Source organism: Hemiscyllium ocellatum, chromosome X (assembly GCF_020745735.1).
Source record: "Hemiscyllium ocellatum isolate sHemOce1 chromosome X, sHemOce1.pat.X.cur, whole genome shotgun sequence".
Lineage (NCBI taxonomy): Eukaryota > Metazoa > Chordata > Chondrichthyes > Orectolobiformes > Hemiscylliidae > Hemiscyllium > Hemiscyllium ocellatum.
In genome coordinates, this window is record NC_083453.1 from 15,085,598 (window position 1) to 15,105,002 (window position 19,405).

Consider the following 19,405-nt stretch of genomic DNA (forward strand, 5'->3'; position numbering starts at 1 on the left):
AGCTTCCGCATCCAAAGGATTAACCCACCATTTCTGACACCTCTAACGGGATGCCACGACCAGATGCATATTCACCTCCCCTGCCTTGTCAGCATTCCGTGGAGACCATTCTTGCCGGGGATATTCTGGTCCACTCCCCCTCCATTTCTAACATCTCCTCACACCCTCACAGCACCTTCCCATGCAATTATAGGTGTAATACCTGTCCATTTACCTCCTCCTGCCTCACTATCCAAGGTGCCAGACATACCTTCCAGGTGAAGCAGCGATTTACCTGTAATTCATTTAACCTCGTCGATTCTATTTGCTGTTCACAGTGTAGTCTCCTCTCCACTGGGGAGACAAAACATAGACTGCAAAACACTTTGCAGTTCATTCGGTTCACAAAAATGATCCCTTGCTTCTAGTTGCATGCAACTTCAACACACCACTGTGTTCACAGGCCAACATTTCTATTGCACGTCTACTGCAGTGTTCCAACGAGCCTCAATGCAAGACCAAAGAACATCATCTCATGTTCCACTTGGGCACCCTGCAGCCTCCAGGACTCAACACTGATTTCAAAAACTTTAGAGCCTGATTCCATCTTTCCATGTTTTTTACCCACCCCCACACCCAGTCCTATTATGACTTTGGTTGCTTTTAGCGCAGTCATCCATTCTCACCTTCTCTTGGACCTATCATCACATTACATAACAACCTCGATTATCTGAATGAGACGGGCGGGGAGTATTTTGTTCGGACATCTGAGAGTTCTGATAATAGATTATTCGGATGATGGATAGAGTTTTTATGAGACCTTGAGATCTTGTTCAGATAATCTGAAATTCAGATAATTGATGCTCAGATAATAGAGGTTGTTCTGTATATGGGTTGTTTTCAGTACAGCTCACCCATTCTCACTTACATTTAGCTCTTATTATCACATTCAGATTCTACCCTAGTCTACTAACCATAATGTCTTTGTTTACCTAACCTTTTCATATCTCTCCCTCTCTCTGGGATCCATGTCCACTGACCTGCTCACACACCACCCACACTTCCAACCTCAATTGGTAGAGCCATAAAGAACCAAAAAGGGGATTGAGACATGGATGTGTTTTGAAGGTTAAGGGATGATCTGATCAAAGACTTCAAGATATTAACAAGGTAAAGACAAGGTAGATAAAGGTAAACTGTTTTCATTGGTTTGGGATTCTAGAATTAGGGGCATAGTCTGAGAATTAGGGCCAGAACATTAACCTGAGATATTTGAAAGCACTTCTGCACACAGAGGGTGGTAGATATTTGGAACTCTCTTCCACAAACGGCATTGGATGCAGGATCAGTTGTTAATTTTAAATCTAAGATAGATACATTTTTGTTAAGCAAAGGTATTTAGGGATATGGGCCCAAGGTAGATATATGGAAATAGGCCACAGATCATCCACGATCACACAGAATGGTGGAACAGGCTCAAGGGGCAGAATAGTCTACCCTTGTTCCTATATTGACTAGTCATTTTACCTTTGGTAGGAGGGAAACTTCTAGAAACAATTATTCAGTATGGTATTAATCTTCACATGGAAAAATATGGGTTAATTCGGAGGGGTCAGTGTTATGCGTGTCACATAGTGTATTTTTAACTCATATCTAGCAAAAGAAACTGCGAGTCAACTCTGAATAATAATGAATGATAATATTTATTAAACACAATTAATATTACAATAAAATATACTACAAACTAACAAATTACACTATAAGTCTGATCAACTATCTAGTACTTTAACTTAACTCTGGATGATCATATACCACCACACTAGATCTTGGCCTTGATCTAAATAGCAACGATCGTCTGGCCTTCTTCTCCCGAAGGTCCCAGGGGTGTGTTCTCTTCACGGTGGTTGGTCTCGCATTACTGCCCCCGAGGGTAGTGTTGCAGTGATTCTTAAACTTAGAAGTCTTCATGTCCTTTTGGGAGGGTCTTCGACGTCTACCAGTAGATTGATCAGGGCTTGATCACCCTGATTAATCGGACTCAACCACGAGTTGACATGTCGGTGGCAGGGTGGGCCTTGGCCAACCATTCCTGGGGGCATTGGGCGCACATAAGTCAGGTAGCCTCTCCAAATAAGAGTAGCCCTTGTGTCTGGTAAACAACTTGATGTTTCCAATTGTCCTGGGGATGGCATTCAAGTCGATTGTATTCAATTCCAATTCAAGTGTATATTGTATTGTCTGCAGCTGCTGGATCAGTTGCATACTGTCTGTCTGCAGTTGCAGCCTGCTGAGAGTTAATGCAGACATGATGGGCCAAATAGCCTCCTCTGCATCAGAATAATTTTGTGATTTTGTGATGCAGCATGTTTATTCTAGAATCTTTGAGCACAGTCACTTTTGGCCAAGGCCTGTTTCAATTTTGCAGCATGCCTCATTTATTTTCCATTTCTCAGAAATCCATCAATTTAAGCGGCCCATTCAGCCATATCAGCATGGAGTTCTCAAGGAAATGTTGTGTCTAACTAACTTGCTGGAGTTATTTGAAGAGATAACAGGGAGGGTTGGTGAGGGTCATGCTGTTGATATGCAGACATGGACTTCCAAAAGGCATTTGATACAGTGTCACACAACAAGCTGGTAAGAAAAGTAATGCGCATGGAATAAAAGGACAGTGACAACATGGATACAAAATTGGCTAAGGAAACAGAGTAATGGTTAATGGGTAACCTTTGGGCTAGAAGGTTTGTGGTGGAGTTCCCAAGAAGATAGTATTGGGTCCCTTTCTGTCTGTGATATGTATAAAATATCCAGAGCTTCATGTGCAGAAAACAATTTCAAAGTGTGTGGACAATACAAAACTTGGGAGAATTGTAAACTGTGAGGAGGACAGTATATAGAACTTCAAAAGGACACTAAGAAGTTGGTGCATGGGGTGGATAAGTGCCAGATGAAGATCAATGCAGAGAAGTGTGATGTAATACATTTTGTTACAAAGAAGTAATCGTGCGCCGCAGGGCAAGAGCTATAGCTGGGGGCAGGGAAATTATGATGCAGTGAGGCATGGCCTCCTAATAGTCCTAGAGAAGTAGAGGATAATATTGCGAGGATGATTCAGGAAAAGAGTGAAGGTAGCAGGGTGGTTGTTATGGGGGACTTTAACTTCCCAGATATTGACTGGGAGAGCTATAGCTCGAGTTCATTAGATGGGTCGGTGTTTGTACAATGTGTGCAGGAGGGTTTCCTGACACAATATGTCGACAGGCCAACAAGAGGGGAGGCTATATTGGATTTGGTTCTAGGTAATGAACCAGGCCAGGCGTTAGACTTGGAGGTAGGTGAGCACTTCGGGGACAGTGACCACAACTCGGTGACTTTTACTTTAGTGATGGAGAGGGATAATCGTGCGCCGCAGGGCAAGAGCTATAGCTGGGGGCAGGGAAATTATGATGCAGTGAGGCATGACTTAGGTTGTGTGGATTGGAAAAACAGGCTTCAAGAGAAGAACACTAATGAGATGTGGGGATTGTTCAAGGAGCAGCTACTGCGTGTCCTCGATAGGTATGTACCAGTCAGGCATGGTGTAAAGGGCCTTGTGAGGCAGCCGTGGTTTAGTAAGGAATTGGAGTCCCTTGTGAAAGGGAAGAAGGCGGCATATGTAAAGATGAGGCGTGAAGGTTCAGTAGGGGCGATTGAGAGTTATAAGGTAGCCAGGAAGGAGCTAAAGAGGGAGCTAAGAAAAGCGAGAAGGGGACATGAAAAGTCTTTAGCTGGTAGGATTAGGGAAAACCCAAAGGCTTTCTATAGGTATGTCAAGAATAAAAGGATGACTAGGGTAGGTATCGGTCCAGTCAAGGATAGTAGTGGGAAGTTGTGTGTGGAGGCGGAGGAGATTGGAGAGACATTAAATCAGTACTTTTCCTCAGTATTCACTCAGGAACAGGACACTGTTGCTGATGTGAATATGGAATCACAAATAATTAGAATGGATGCCCTGGAAATATGCAGGGAAGAGGTTTTGGGAATATTGGAAAGGATGAATATAGATAAGTCTCCTGGGCCTGATGGCATTTACCCCAGGATCCTATGGGAAGCTAGGGAGGAGATAGCAGAGCCATTGGCCTGGATTTTTATGTCGTCATTGTCAACGGGAATAGTACCAGAGGACTGGAGGATAGCGAATGTGGTCCCATTGTTCAAGAAAGGGAGTAGGGATAGCCCTAGTAACTATAGGCCAGTGAGTCTGACTTCAGTGGTGGGCAAAGTCTTAGAGAGGATGGTAAGGGATAAGATTTATGAACATCTGGGTAGGAATAACGTGATCAGGGATAGCCAGCATGGTTTTGTGAAGGGCAGGTCGTGCCTCACAAACCTTATTGAGTTCTTTGAGAAGGTGACTAAGGAAGTGGATGAGGGTAAAGCAGTAGATGTTGTGTATATGGATTTTAGTAAGGCGTTCGATAAGGTTCCCCATGGTAGGCTAATGCTAAAACTTCGGAGGTATGGCATTGAGGATACATTAGAGGTTTGGATTAGGAATTGGCTGGCTGGAAGGAGACAGAGGGTAGTAGTTGATGGATTATGTTCATCTTGGAGCGCAGTTACTAGCGGTGTACCACAAGGATCTGTTTTGGGACCATTGCTTTTTGTTATCTTTATAAATGATCTAGAGGAAGGACTTGAAAGCTGGGTAAGCAAGTTTGCGGATGACACGAAAGTCGGTGGAGTTGTGGATAGTGAGGAAGGAAGTGGTAGGTTACAGCGGGATATAGATAAGTTGCAGAGCTGGGCGGAAATGTGGCAAATGGAATTCAATGTAGCTAAGTGCGAAGTCGTTCACTTTGGTAGGAATAACAAGATGATGGATTACTGGGCTAATGGTAGGCTACTTGGTAGTGTAGATGAGCAGAGGGATCTTGGTGTCTATGTACACAGATCTCTGAAAGTTGCCACCCAGGTAAATAGTGCTGTGAGGAAGGCATATGGTGTACTGGGCTTTATTGGCAGAGGAATTGAGTTCCGGAGTCCTGAGGTCATGTTGCAGTTGTATAAGACTCTGGTGAGGCCTCATCTGGAGTATTGTGTGCAGTTTTGGTCGCCATACTATAGGAAGGATGTGGAAGCTTTAGAACGAGTGCAGAGGAGGTTTACCAGGATGTTGCCTGGAATGGTAGGAAGATCGTATGAGGAAAGGCTGAGGCACTTGGGGCTGTTCTCATTGGAGAAGAGAAGGTTTAGGGGAGATCTGATAGAAGTGTATAAGATGATTAGGGGTTTAGATAGGGTCGACACTGAGAACCTTTTACCGCTAATGGAGTCAGGTGTTACTAGGGGACATAGCTTTAAATTAAGGGGTGGTAGGTATAGGACAGATGTTAGGGGTAGATTCTTCACACAGCGGGTTGTGAGTTCATGGAATGCCCTGCCCGTATCTGTGGTGAACTCTCCTTCTTTATGTTCATTTAAGCAGGCATTGGATAGGCATTTGGAAGTTATTGGGCTAGTATAGGTTAGGTAGGACTCGGTCGGCGCAACATCGAGGGCCGAAGGGCCTGTACTGCGCTGTATCCTTCTATGTTCTATGTTCTATAAGTGGAAACAGTATTAAATAAAAGACTTTTCTCTGGTGTATTTGTGCAGAGACCATTAAAGAGAGGGAGAGGAGTTAATAAAGCATACAGTATTCTAGGCTTCATTAATAGGAGCACAAAGCACAAGAGAAGAGAGGTAAAAATAATGACTGCAGATGCTGGAAACCAGATTTTGGATTAGTGGTGCTGGAAGAGCACAGCAGTTCAGGCAGCATCCGAGGAGCAGTAAAATCAATTTTTCGGGCAAAAGCCCTTCCGAAACATCGATTTTACTGCTCCTCGGATGCTGCCTGAACTGCTGTGCTCTTCTAGCACCACTAATCCAAAATCCAAGAGAAGAGAGGTTATGCTGAACTTATACAAGATACTAGTTCAATCTTAGCTGGAGTACTGTTCACAGTTCTAGATTGAAAACTTTAAAAGGATGTAAACATGCTGGAGAACATACAGAAGAAGTATACATGAATGATTTCAGAGATGAGATATTTCAGTTATGAAGAAGTTGGGACTGTTTTCCTCTCCAAGGAAAACAGGTTTTTGAAAGAAGTTTTTAAAATCACGAGGAATTTGGACAGAGAAAACAGGGAGAAACTATTCCCCTTCATAAGAAGATTGCGAACCAAATGGCACAGATTTAAAGTGGCTTGTGAAAGAAGTAAGTGCAAGATGAGAAGTATTTTACAGTGAGTGATTAGAGCCTGGAATACACTGTCTGGAAGTGTGTTGGAAGCAGGTTCAATTCAGCGATTCAAGAGGGCATTTTATGATTAATTAAATAGAAACAACAAGTTGGCTATGGGGATAATACAAGGGATTGGCAGTGAGTCAAAATACACAAAGAGTTAAAGCAGACATGTTTGCAGACATGATGGGCCAAATAGCCTCCTCTGCACCAGAACAATTTTGTGATTTTGTGATGTGAAGCCACTAGAGAAGACAGAGAAAATATTTCCAATAATTATTCCCAGGAGGAGAAAATTCATTTAAGAGGATTGATTGGAGAAGATAGCACTCTTCTCTTTAGGGAAGGTTGAAAGAAGATTTGATAAAGATATTCAAAATCATGAGGGGTCTGGACAAGAGTAGATGGAGGAAATTGTTCCCATTGGAGAAACCTGTTTTCCTTGGAGAGGAAAACAGTCCCAACTTCTTCATAACTGAAATATCTCATCTCTGAAATCATTCATGTATACTTCTTCTGTATGTTCTCCAGCATGTTCACATCCTTTTAAAGTTTTCAATCTAGAACTAGAGGACACTGATTTAAGACTGTTGGCAAAAGAAACAATGACAATGGGGCAGCACGGTGACTCAGTGGTTAGCACTGCTGCCTCACAGCACAAGGTTCAATTCCAGCCTCGGGTGACTGTCTGTGTCTGTGTGGGTTTCCTCTGGGTGCTCCGGTTTCCTCCTACAGTCCAAAGATGTGCAAGTCAGGTAAATTGCCCATAATGTTAGGTGCATTAGTCAGAGGGAAATGGGTCTGGGTGGGTTACTCTTCGGAGGGTCGTTGCGGACTGGTTGGTCCAAAGGACCTGTTTCCACACTGTAGGGAATCTAATCTAATCACCACAATTTCTCCTCCCATGTGGTTGACAATGCCCTCCAGCACAAGACAGAACCTCCCTTCTACCCCACCAACCTCTGGATACATTGCATCATCCTCTACCATTTCTGCCACCTACAAACAGACCCCCACCACCAGGGATACATTTCCCTCCCCATCCCTATCTGCGTTCCAGAGAGACCATTCCCTCCGTGACTCTCTTGCTAGGTCCACACCCTCCACCCCAGCACCTTCCCCTGCCACCACAAGAAACAACCGTATTGTCTTGATGTTGAACACTTTTATTCCCACTCCCACTCCGCCAAGGACATGCAAGTTCAGGGCCTCCTCCACCGCCAAGCTATAGCCACTCGACGCCTGGAGGAAGAACACCTCATCTTCCACCTTGCGACCCTTCAACTACATGGGATCAATGTGGATTTCACTAGTTTCCCCATTTCCTCTCCCTCCACCTTATCTCAGATCCAACCTTCCCATTTGGCACTGCCTTCTTGAACTATCCTACCTGTCCATCTTCCTTCCCACCTGTCTGCTCCACCCTCCTCTATGACCTATCACTTTCACCCCCACCTTCATCTACCTCTTGCACTCCCAGCTACCTTCCCCCCAGCCCCACACCTCTCTCATTTATCTCTCATCCCTCTTGGGCCACCCCCCGACGAAAAGCTTATGCTCAAAACGTCGACTGTCCTGTTCCTTGAATGTTGCCTGACCAGCTGTGCTTTTCCAGCATCACACTCTTTGACTCTGATCTTCAGCACCTGCAGTCCTCATTTTCTCTTAATGTGAGGAATTGGGATTTTTAGATCAGTGGGCAGCATAGTGGCTCAGTACTTAGCACTGCTGCCTCACTGCACCAGGGATCCAGGTTCGATTCCAGCCTTGGGTGACTATCAGTGTGGAGCTTGCACATTCTCCCCGTGTCTGTGTGGGTTTTCTCCGGGTTCTCTGGTTTCCTCCCACACTCCGGTCAGGTGAATTAGCCATGCTAAATTGCCCATAGTGTTAGGTGCATTAGTCAGAGGAAAATGGGTCAGTATGGACTTGTTGATCTGAAGGGCATGTTTCCACACCGTAGCAAGTCAAATCTAATCAAAAGATAAGCATCAAGTGATGTAGGTTCAGCCATGATCTCTCAAAACGGCAGAAATCAGTGGTCTGAATGACCTACTGTTGCTTCTATTTCTGATATTCTTAGCGTTTACAAAAAACATTGAAAAGTTTTACTGTAGCAGATCTGGTACTTCTCCCTGTACAAACTTGTAGTAACTGAGTTTAGTGCACAGTTTGGTTCCAAGATTTGAATTTATGTCCACTCTGTAAACAACGTGATCATGACACTTAATGGAACGTCTTATGGTCATTACAATGAAGCAAAATTGTGACAAATGACATATTTTGATGCAATATAAGTTACTGCATTGAATATTACAACAGATGCTCAAGATGACAGTCCCTGCCCTCAGTCGTTAGAAGTTTTGTGGCTGTATTCTATTAATTGTGTTGCTCCAAAAATAACCTTTCAGTACTTGACATATCTTTTTGAACTTTAGGACACGAGTTTTGACGGCGTCTCCCGCCGGAAAATAAACGACTGAAAACCGCACACAACTTTTTTCATACATATTAAATATCACTCTTACAAAGTGGTGATTGGTAAATCAACTATCACTTTGGTTTTATTCCGGCCATAATGAATCTTACTAATGACAAAAAAAAGGTTCTCCTCTAACTGTTTAAGATGGAGCTACTTGTCGTTCTCCTATAAATGTTCCACATTATTGCCAGTCAGGTTGAAATGTAAAAATAACTATAAGATTGTGATAATGTTTAACTTGGGCTTACAGTTCGATGGTTCTTCCACTTTTATTCAGGCCGTTTACAGTTTCGTGGGGGTGGGGTTGAGAACAGTTCGAACTTCAAATCTGACAAAACGTGAAGTTAAAAAAAATCACTCCACGGACAGCGGCAAATGCCTCCCCATTCCGCATGCGCTGCTGTCGCGATGCCTTCCGGGAGATGTAGTTTTGCATTGTCACGATTGTTATTATAAAAGCCAGAGACGGCTGCGGCGCGGGACTACATTTCCCAGGGGGTACGATGGTGCGGATTGGTGTTGGGAAAGGCGGTGGGCGGGAGGGTGAACGCGCAGGCCTGTGGGTAACAGGAGGGAAAAGATGTCGGACGATGAGAGCCAGGAACAGACCATCGCCGAGGACTTGGTGGTCACCAAGTACAAGATGGGCGGAGACATCGCCAATCGTGAGTGTGGGGGTCTCTAAGAAAGAATGCGAGGCATGCGACATCGGGATAGCGGAACCTACAACAGGATCGGGCCTTATGAGCGCGGTGTTGCCATGTGGGCGCATGGAGAACGGGGAGGCCGCGGCACCAGGAGGTCCGGCTCGAGTTGGCTCGACTCGACTCGTCCAGGCGGCACCCCGATATGTCCACTGCGGCAGAGAAAAACACGGCGCCTCTTCCCCCACACACCCCTCCCCAAAGCCTCAATCGCACTCTGCCCGACCACGAGGAGATGGGGCCAGAATCTGGCGCCTTATGGCAGCAGCCAGCATGGTCCTCTGTTCTCTTCCTTAAGGGTGAACATGCCTTTTTCTGAAGGAGATTTTTTTTGGCAACGTTGGTTTCTCGACTTGGTTGATTTTACATATTCATTAATGCAAAATCAGAATCCACAAATGTTAGAAATCCAAGCATTAAAAACAAAGAAAACGATGGAAATGGTCGGCAATTCGGATTTAATTGTTTTTTTTAATGCGAGAAAAATTCGAGTCAGATAGCAGTTGAGGGGAAAAACTGAGTTAACGTTTCAGGCTTTAACTCAGTTCTGATGAATTGATTTCAAACGTTAGCCCACCTTTTCACAGAGGTTACTTCTCCGTTTTACTTGGGAATCTTTTGTTTATTTCAAGATTGGATTGTATTTTGAAACGCTTTTGTTTCTTAGATTTTTAGCTGAAGTTCAGAACTAGGATGTGCAGCGGTAAAATACCTTTACTCTTTCTCCCTGTACCCCTTATTTCCTGAAGGCATTGATAATCCCATGCTTGTCTCCGAACCAAAATCGTGAGTGGTCTTGGACTGTAACCACATGGTCATCACGTGTGTCCTTTGCTCAAGTGTCTTGAAAGAGCTACAATTAACCTGTACAATGCTTGTTGTTGTGATCAATTAACTAACATGACTATCTAATCTAACTTTAGTGGTGGAGAATACTTTCTGTTTATAAATATGTATTATATGCTAAGGAGAAATTTTAACTTTCTGTATGGCTGGTTCTATAAATTGCATTTAAGGTTTAATGGAAAATGGTTTTGGGCTGTATATGGAGCACTTGCACCAAATTGCTCCTAAAATAATTCATCTAGCAGTGTAATGTGTACCTATATGTCCCAACTTGGAAGGTGGGAAGTGACTTTATGGAATTGCATAATTGTAAACTCAATGATTGAAAGTGCAGAGTAAATTTAACAGTTGATCCTGATTTGTATTGGTTGTGTAATTGCTAACTTTATGACCCAGATTTGAATTCTATTCATAACAATCTAAATGCTAAAGTAATAAATCCTGTATGATACTGTGAATTCTTTAAAAATTTGTCATGGTTCAGATGCTGTGCCAAGATTGTTATTATTTATTTTTGCATTCTAGACTGAATCCAGGCTTAAAATTTGTTTCCAAATTGTAATTCTGTTTAGCATTCTATATCTTGAAATCAGGCTTGTGGGCCTGGGGGGTGACGGTGTGTGCTGAAATAAATGGGAGGAGGTCGATGAAGGTGATAGGTCAGAGAGGAGGGTGGAGTGGATAGATGGGAAAAGCGATTGGCAGGTCAAGAGGGCGGTGCTGAGTTGGAGGCTTGGGAATGGATAAAATGGGGTGAGGGGAAATGATGAAACTGGTGAAATCCACATTAATCCCGTGTGGTTATAGGGTCTCAAAGCAGAAAATGAGGCGTCCTTCCTCCAGGCGTCGGGTGGTTAGGGTTTGGCGATGGGGAGGCTCAGGGCCTGCATGTCCTTGGTGAAGTGGGAGGGGGAGTGGAAGTGTTCAGCCACGGGTCAGTGGGGTTAGTTGGTACGGGTGTCCCAAAAAATCTTTTCTGGAAAGATCCGCAGGTTGGCGTCCTGTCTTCCCAATGTAGAGGAGACCACATCGGGTGCAATGGATACAGTAGATGACGTTAGTGGAGGTACAGGTAAATTTCTGTCTGATGTGGAAGGATCTTTTGGGGCATTGGACAGAAGTGTTTTGGCGAGACCATTCCTTCGGCGACTCCCTTTTCAGATCCACCCCTCACTCCCAGCACCTTACCGTGTCACTGCAGGAAGTGCAAACCTCCTCCCCCCCCCCCCCCCAATCTAGGGCCCCAAAGGATTCTTCCACATCCAAAAGAAATGTACTTGTACCTTCACTAATGTCATCTCCTGTATCCGTTGCACCCAGTGTCGTTTCCTCTACATTGGGGAGCCAGGATGCCAACTTGCAGGTTGTTTCAGAGAACATCTCTGGGACACGCGTACTAACCAACCCCACCATCCCGTGGCTGAACACTCCCACTCCACCAAGGATGCAGGTTCTGGGTCACCTCCATCAATAAACCCTAACCACCCGGCGCCTGGAGGAAGAATGCCTCATCTTCTGCCTTGGGATTCTGTAACCACACAAGATCAATGTGGATTTTACTAGTTCTCATTCTCTCTCCCCCTCTTCCCCCCCAAAATCTTATCCCGGTCCCAAGCCTCCAACTTGTCACAGTCCTCTTGACCTGTCCATCATATTTCCCACCTATCCACTCCACCTTCCTCCTTGACCTATCACCTCCTACCCCACCTTCATCTACCTATTGCATTTTCAGCTACCTTCACACCCCCTCTCATTTATCTCTCAGCACCCCCCCCCCCCCCCCCCCCGGCCCACAAGCCCCATTCCTGATGAAGGGCTTATGCCTGAAACGTTGATTCTCTTGCTCCTCAGATACTGCCTGACCTGCTGTGCTTTTCTAGCACCACATTCTTGACTCTGATCTCCAGCATCTGTAGTTCTGACTTTCTCCTGTATCTTGAAATGGTCCTTTCACCCTGGCTAGCTATAAAGTTGGAGTTTCTTGGTCAGGGTGCTGTACTAACAGTAACATCTAACATCATTTTCTGAGTGCAGCAGTTTATTGATGTTTGTGATATTTTCAGTGCAATTTGTTCAAGTTATTGTAAATTGCATTCTGGGGATGGATTTCCTTCAATTCCTCTCCTGTAGATTACAGGCTCAATTTTTTTTGTAGGTCTGTGATCCTGCAATTGTGAAACAGTAGCCACATTTAGCCATGTGTAAGCAGTAAGTTCATCACTGATGTTGCAGTGTCTGATCTCAGCAGTGCCAATGTGCAAGTGACTTTGTCGACTCGTGTCTCTGGTTTGATACTTGGTTTATGTAGTACAGAATGTGCACTCTGGTTTGGAAGGGGCTCACAATTGTCTTTTGTTCTTTGATACAAAGTTGCTTAGTACGTTTTATGTTAACTCTTGTGGGAAGCATCAATGCATGGATTTTGAAACAAGGACCAGATTGGTTTCATTTGGACAGCTCTGCTTGCTCATCACTCTTCACTATCATAGTTTATGGGGGATAGCTGGGTCAAATTAGCTTATCATTATCAGGGGTATGTGAATCATGACTTTTTGTCTAAAGTGTCATAGAATATTCTTGGAATTATAATCCAGCAGCAGCTTTCATGTGAGCAGGATGTGGGAAGACAATAAACAGAATTGGATGTTAAATTAATGCAGGGCAGCTCCCATGATTGCTGAATTGGTAATTGTGTAACTGGGATGTACAGATCAGAGGGTTCTTAATTTTATTCTTCATCTTGTGCTCAGTTAACTGATCTTGCTATGACACCGGTGAGTGAAGTGTTTGTATTCTTGTGTGTACAGAAACAGCCTGATTACTTTTTATGTCATTTAATTGTTTCTTGGTGCCTGAATGGCAAATAAGCTCAGATTTGACCATGACTGGCATTTGGTCAGTGCCCACTGTTTAGGGTTATGTGACGTGATCTCTTGAAGGTAATGGAAAGCTGCCAGTACTTGAGCAAAATACAACCTGGCAGGAAGGGGCCTAATTGGTGAAATGTGCTTGGTAATTTAGCAGCTGTTTGCAGTGTAGAAACTGAACATTATATTCTGCTGATTTAATGTAAGTGCCAAGCTTGTTCCATGAAGTTTTACAGTTGAAACTGAAATTATTTGACATGCTGCCTCTGCTTCTCTGTTCTGCACAGCAATTATTTATCGAGCTGGCCGGAATTGCTTTGGGAAGAAATTTTATTTTGGGATTCATGTTATAACAGTTAGAATCGACTTCAATGTTAATTAGTTATTGCATACAGGTGACCTTGTGGTTTTCAAATATCTGAGAACTAGATTTTTTTTTCTGATGTGCAGGCTAGGTAGATTAGCCATGGGAAATGCAGGGTTACAGGAGTCGGGTCAGGGAGTGGGTCTGGATTGGATGCAGTTCTGAGGGGCTGTGGGTACTGGATGGGTTGAATGGCTGGTTTCCACGCTGGAGAAAGTGAGGACTGCACTTGCTGGAGTTTTCTGAAGAGCTCATGTTTGAAATGTCGACTGTCCTGCTTCTTGGCTGCTGCCTGACCGGCTGTGTTTTTCCAGGACCACACTCTTCAACTCTGCTTCCACACTGTAGGGATTCTATGATTCTAACTTTGTACGATCTTTAGAACAGAGCAGAGTTTGAGAGTTGCTGGATCTGTAGGTTTAAGAGTGAAATTTGGGTGCAGATGTTAAAATTCATGCCTGACTCTGACTCAGGTGACATCCCATCAAGGTATTTTAAAATATAACAGAAGCATTCTTTGCACTAATTGCCTATAGTTTTGTCAAGATTTACTATTTGTTCTACTTTGTGGCGCATTGATGTTCAAGACCGTTTTTTAATCCTCTTGTGATTAAAGCAAGAACCTTTTTCAGTTTGTAACTGAGTTGATATGGCTTTAGTATGCATAAAAATGTTTTTACTGTCTGCAGCCATAGCAAAACGATTTCTTCTCTACACAGTTGGTAGAGTTTGTGCTATTGTGGTGTTAATTAAGAATTTGCTAAAGCCAAAAGCGTTTCTACTCATGTCAGTGTTCCATGCTTCCCATTCCTGGCATGTGTACTTAGCAAAGACCAGTTTTGGTTTTTGTAGTCCATGCTTGTGAAGCACCTGACTGCTGGTAAGTGATCATGTGACCAGGTTGCCAAGGGATTTAGCAATAGCATTGGAGTGGGGTGGAATCAATGAGATAGTCATAGAGATGTACAGCATGGAAACAGACCCTTCGGTCCAACCTGTCCATGCTGACCAGATATCCCAACCCAATCTAGTCCCACCTGCCAGCACCTGGCCTATATCCCTCCCAACCCTTCCTATTCGTATACCCATCCAAATGCCTCTTACATGTTGCAATTGTACCAGCCTCCACCACTTCCTCTGGCAGCTCATTCCATACACGTACCACCCTCTGCGTGAAAAAGTTCCCCCTTTGGTCCCTTTTATATCTTTCACCTCTCACTCTAAACCTATGCCCTCTCGTTCTGGACTCCCCAACCCCAGGAAAAAGGCTTTGTCTATTTATCCTAATCATACCCCTCATAATTTTGTAAACCTCTATAACATCACCCCTCAGCCTCCAACGCTCCAGGGAAAACAGCCCCAGCCTGTATAGCCTCTCCCTATCACTCAAATCCTCCAACCCAGGCAATGTCCTTGTAAATCGTTTCTGAACCCTTTCAAGTTTTACAACAACTTTCCATTAAGAAGGAGACCAGAATTGCACGCAGTATTTCCAGCAGTGGCCTAACCAATGTCCTGTACAGCCGCAACATGACCTCCCAACTCCTGTACTCGGTACTCTGACCAATAAAGGAAAGCATCCAAACACTACTTTCACTATCCTGATTTTTTTGTATTCATAGTTTGGGTTTGAGAACAGGCTGGCTGCAAAGTAGAAAATGTCTCAAATGGTTTACTGAAATTGTGTTGACTGCAACAGTTTAAAATCTTGACTGAAGGGCTCGTACTGAGATGTACTTTTGGTAAAACCAAGTGCAATGTGTGTTTTAGATGCCCATGTTGAGAAAAATAATACTAGAATGAGGAGAGTTCTGACTTGAGGTGACTGCTTAAGTTGCTAAAGACAGCTGTATTTAATTTGCCCATGTATGACAGTTGGAGAAATTTTGAAGAGAAACTTTGAAAGCAAGTGGAATATCCAAAAAAAACTCAATCCTTGTTTGAATCTTAGAAGCAGTGCTGAAACCAAGTTGTTCTTGCAGTTTTAATAACTACCTGATGTGAGTTTATTGTTCGTAGATGTTTAACAGATGGACAAAGAAAGCAGTGTGATTTAGAATTCACTTTTGATTATGTGATTGGGTTTTGTCATATTTCTGTTATCTTTTAACATGGGTGAATTTATTACTATTGGCAATCTTTGCTTTTGTGTAGTTAAATCCTTTTGTTTTTAACCCCTTTGATCTTTTGTGGCATGCTACTTAATTGCCTGCAGTTTCTGATTCTTACAAAAATACTGGTCTCTACTGAGTTCATAACAAGTTAGGTATCATCTGTAATTGTAACACTAATGTGTTGTGTTTTTGTAGGTGTTCTGAAGATGGTAGTGGATGCAGCAATGGCAGGAGTGTCTGTTGTAGCCCTGTGTGAGAAAGGTGATGAAATGATCATGGAAGAAACAGGAAAAATTTTTAAGAAAGAGAAAGAAATGAAAAAAGGTAAATGACTCAACAGTTAGTCCATCTTTTAATGTCGGAGTGGTATGCTGTTTGAAACAGTTTGAGTTTGTGATGTTACAATTAAGATTTTCAGGGAGTTTTGCTCTGAAGCAAACATTTGTAAAGGATCGCAGTGTAGGAATTAGATTTATGAATATTGCCTTGAGCTGAAGTGATGCTGTCTTTGAGTAAATTATTTATGATAATGAAGTATTTTTTAAGCTCTTGCTGTGGCTTGCATTGGGGTGATCCGGGCCTTTTTTTTAAAATCCAGTGCATATGTGACCCATTGCATTATGTGCTTAAGCTTCTGGTTTTACAATCCATGTAATGAATGTATCATTTACCATATGTGACATTGTAATAGACTGGACCATCATACTGATGTACAGTGTTAACAGAAATCCTATCCATTTTCTATCACAATACCAAGCCATAATTTTTAAGTTTGCTCCAATGATTAATTGTCATTGAGTACTCATTGGAGGTAAAAGTGCTCATGGTTCCAGTCCTAGAGTAATTAAAAATAAAGGTGATTGAAAGTGATCCATGAAACACTGGTAAATGCCTCTTTTCTTTTTTAAATAATTCATAACCATGAAAACAAAGTTACTATGATCTACCAAATTTGCTTGATGTCTTGTCGCTGTCCTTGGAGCATACATTCTATCCAATGAGGCGGAAAAACCTTGGTGCTTTGATCAATGAATAACCGTGTTGTACAATTAACTCAACCTGGTCTTTTAGGTTGTCTATTCAGTTAATCCTTCTGTTGTAAAGGTATCAAAGTCAACACTAACAGCAGTCTGTTTCTGAGACAGTGTGAAATTTAATTCTGGACGTGGCTCATTTGCCCCTTTTATTTAAAGGAATTGCCTTTCCCACCTGTATATCAGTGAACAACTGTGTTTGCCACTATTCTCCTCTCAAGAGTGACCCTGACTACATCTTGAAGGAGGAAGATCTTGTTAAAGTGTAAGTACATTTTCAAGCTTGTGTTCTGTTTGATTTTAGCATGTCTCTTTCATAAAAAAAAGTGAAATTGAAACAACTGGATAGAAGGCTGGACAACTGAGTGTCGTCATTCAGAAGTCCTTCTGTTAAGGGATGCCTAACCTCCATGCTGATTTGACAGATTGAGGTGGCTGTGAAGTCCAATGCGCGATGTGCACACTCTGCTATTGTGCATGTGGGTCAGATAAAATCTATTTCTGAAGTATGCCTGTTTTGTCCAGAAATCATCAACCCAGGTTCTTCTACTTCCTTTGCAAAAGAAAACCTATTGGTTTGGATATTCTTTGTTGAGAACTTTGTATCCGTTTTTTTTAAACAAAGGTGGTTCCCTTGATTGCAGGCAAACACTAGTAGTCACACTCACTTCAGAATGGTGCTGATTAGATTGTGGGACTCTGTCAAAAATGCTGCAAAAGGCGCAAATTGTTCCACAAAAGGCGCACGTGGCAAGGTGCAAAATATCGCTGCAAAAGGTGCAAGCTGCTGCTGCAAAATATGCAACACAATGGCAAATCGAAATTAAAGGCGCAAATTGTGAATACTGGTGCTAAAAGCTGCAATTTTAAAAGTAGAATGACTTTAAGCAAAGCTGCTTTAAACAGGGACTTTTACTGTACTTTGTCAATATGCAATCAGTATTTATCCTTTGAGCAAATGAGCGAAAGATGATAACATTGAAAATATTTTAAATGTCAGTTGGACTCAAGTTGTACCTGAGCACAATTTTATTATGACTTTTTGGTACAGAACCAAGAGTGTGGTATGATGAGAGATGCTGTATTTTTGGCGAGATATTCAATTGTCTCTGAATGCTTAGCAGGATGTGGAAGATTTCATGATCTTGTAGGAAGAACAGGAAGTTCTAATCCAATTCCCATTTTACATTTACTTTCCAGCAATGGTCACTGCTTACTAACTAGAGGTAGCAACACAAACTGACTCTTTTCACTCTTTGTTTTCTCTATATAATCCTCAATCCAGGCACAGTGAAGCAGTTTGTAGTGCTTCTACGCTACATCAACTAACTGGAACAACTCTGGCGTTCTTGGCTTATATGCTTTTTCCAGCTGAGACACTGAAGGAAGCTCTTCATCCTTAAACCTATGTGTTTGTAGTGATGGAGGAACTTCCAAAGCTGTGAAAGACGAGCATATTTGCAAGTTCAATATTCTGTGTTTACGAGCTACAGATGAGATTTATGCCAATTTTGTTTTGCAGTGACTTGGGCGTTCATGTAGACGGATTCATTGCTAACGTGGCACACAGTTTTATTATTGGTGTTAATAAGGTATGTTTATTTTCTGACCACAAGCAGTGAGTTAGACACTTTCTGGAGAAATAATAGGCTACCTGATATTCAATCCTGGTAGTTAATGAAACCACTTAGATTAATAAACTACGAATCCATAGTGACAGCGCATCTATAACTTGTTCCATTCAAATTTTAAAAGCTGTTGCTGGAGTAATCATTTACTGCCTTAAATATAAAAACAGTGCCCCAAATATGTTTTTTGTTAAATTTGGGGAGGGGATGTGGGAGGAGAAATACGTGCACACCCATGCCTCCCATCAAGCGGGGAGGGCAGGTAATCTGTTGCAGGCTTCATTCCAATAAGAATCCAAAACTCGTGAGCGATGAATGAATATCAGCGACTGACCCCGCAAAGAGAGCGGAAATCAGAGGAAACTTTTCTTCCTTGGATCATCTCCACAAATAAGTTGTTCAAGACTATGATCGTGGGTACAAATCTGCTTCTAGCTATCAATAAGCACAAGAAACTGGCACTACTGTGTGCTTCTGCAATGAATCAATGTTTTTAATAGTGTTCTTGAGCTAGTTTTATCCCTTTTTTTATAAAAATAGACTAGGCCAGCTTTTGCATATCTCTAAACAGCAGAAAGTTGTCTGTTTTTAATCCTGACTGAGCTGTATGGCAGGTTTGTAGGAATAGGGTTGAATACTGTTACATTTAGATTAAATGTCTTTGTTTGTTTTTTCTCTTTTCCTTTCTTTATTCAAAACGCTTCATTTTCCAGGGTGCTCCAGTATCTGGTCGCAAAGCTGATGTCATTAAAGCTGCACACTACTGCGCAGAAGCAGCTCTGCGACTAGTGAAACCAGGCAATCAGGTAAGGGACTGGAAACTAATTTTAATATAGTATTGTTTATCCCATTGAAAGTAATTGACAGTAGTAGCTCAAATAGGCTTTTTGAAGAGTCTCCTCACCCACTTCCAGAAAAGCAGAGCTTTAAATGTAAGATGAAATTGTTTAATGGAGTCATCTGATATGACAGTGGCTTGTTGGTTTTTGCTGTACTTTTGGGAGCCCAAAGTTCAATGTCAAAGTTCACTCACATCTTGCTCTTTTATTGACTTGGTCACCCTGTCTGGCTGCATAGGTGGTCTTTTCTTTGGTGAAGTTAGATTGAAAGGGATGCC

General features: G+C 42.6%; 1 protein-coding gene across 1 annotated transcript in view; it reads left to right on the top strand.

The window, feature by feature from the left end:
* The first annotated feature begins 9,289 nt into the window (after positions 1-9,289).
* The window catches only part of pa2g4a (proliferation-associated 2G4, a), a 28,378-nt gene continuing 18,262 nt past the window's right edge, over positions 9,290-19,405 (top strand). Inside the window, exons 1-5 of the mRNA XM_060820867.1 lie at positions 9,290-9,396; positions 15,822-15,950; positions 16,820-16,925; positions 18,183-18,252; positions 19,002-19,094. Of these exons, the coding sequence (XP_060676850.1) occupies positions 9,312-9,396; positions 15,822-15,950; positions 16,820-16,925; positions 18,183-18,252; positions 19,002-19,094 (483 nt within the window). The 5' untranslated portion in view covers positions 9,290-9,311. The remainder of the gene's footprint in view (positions 9,397-15,821; positions 15,951-16,819; positions 16,926-18,182; positions 18,253-19,001; positions 19,095-19,405) is intronic.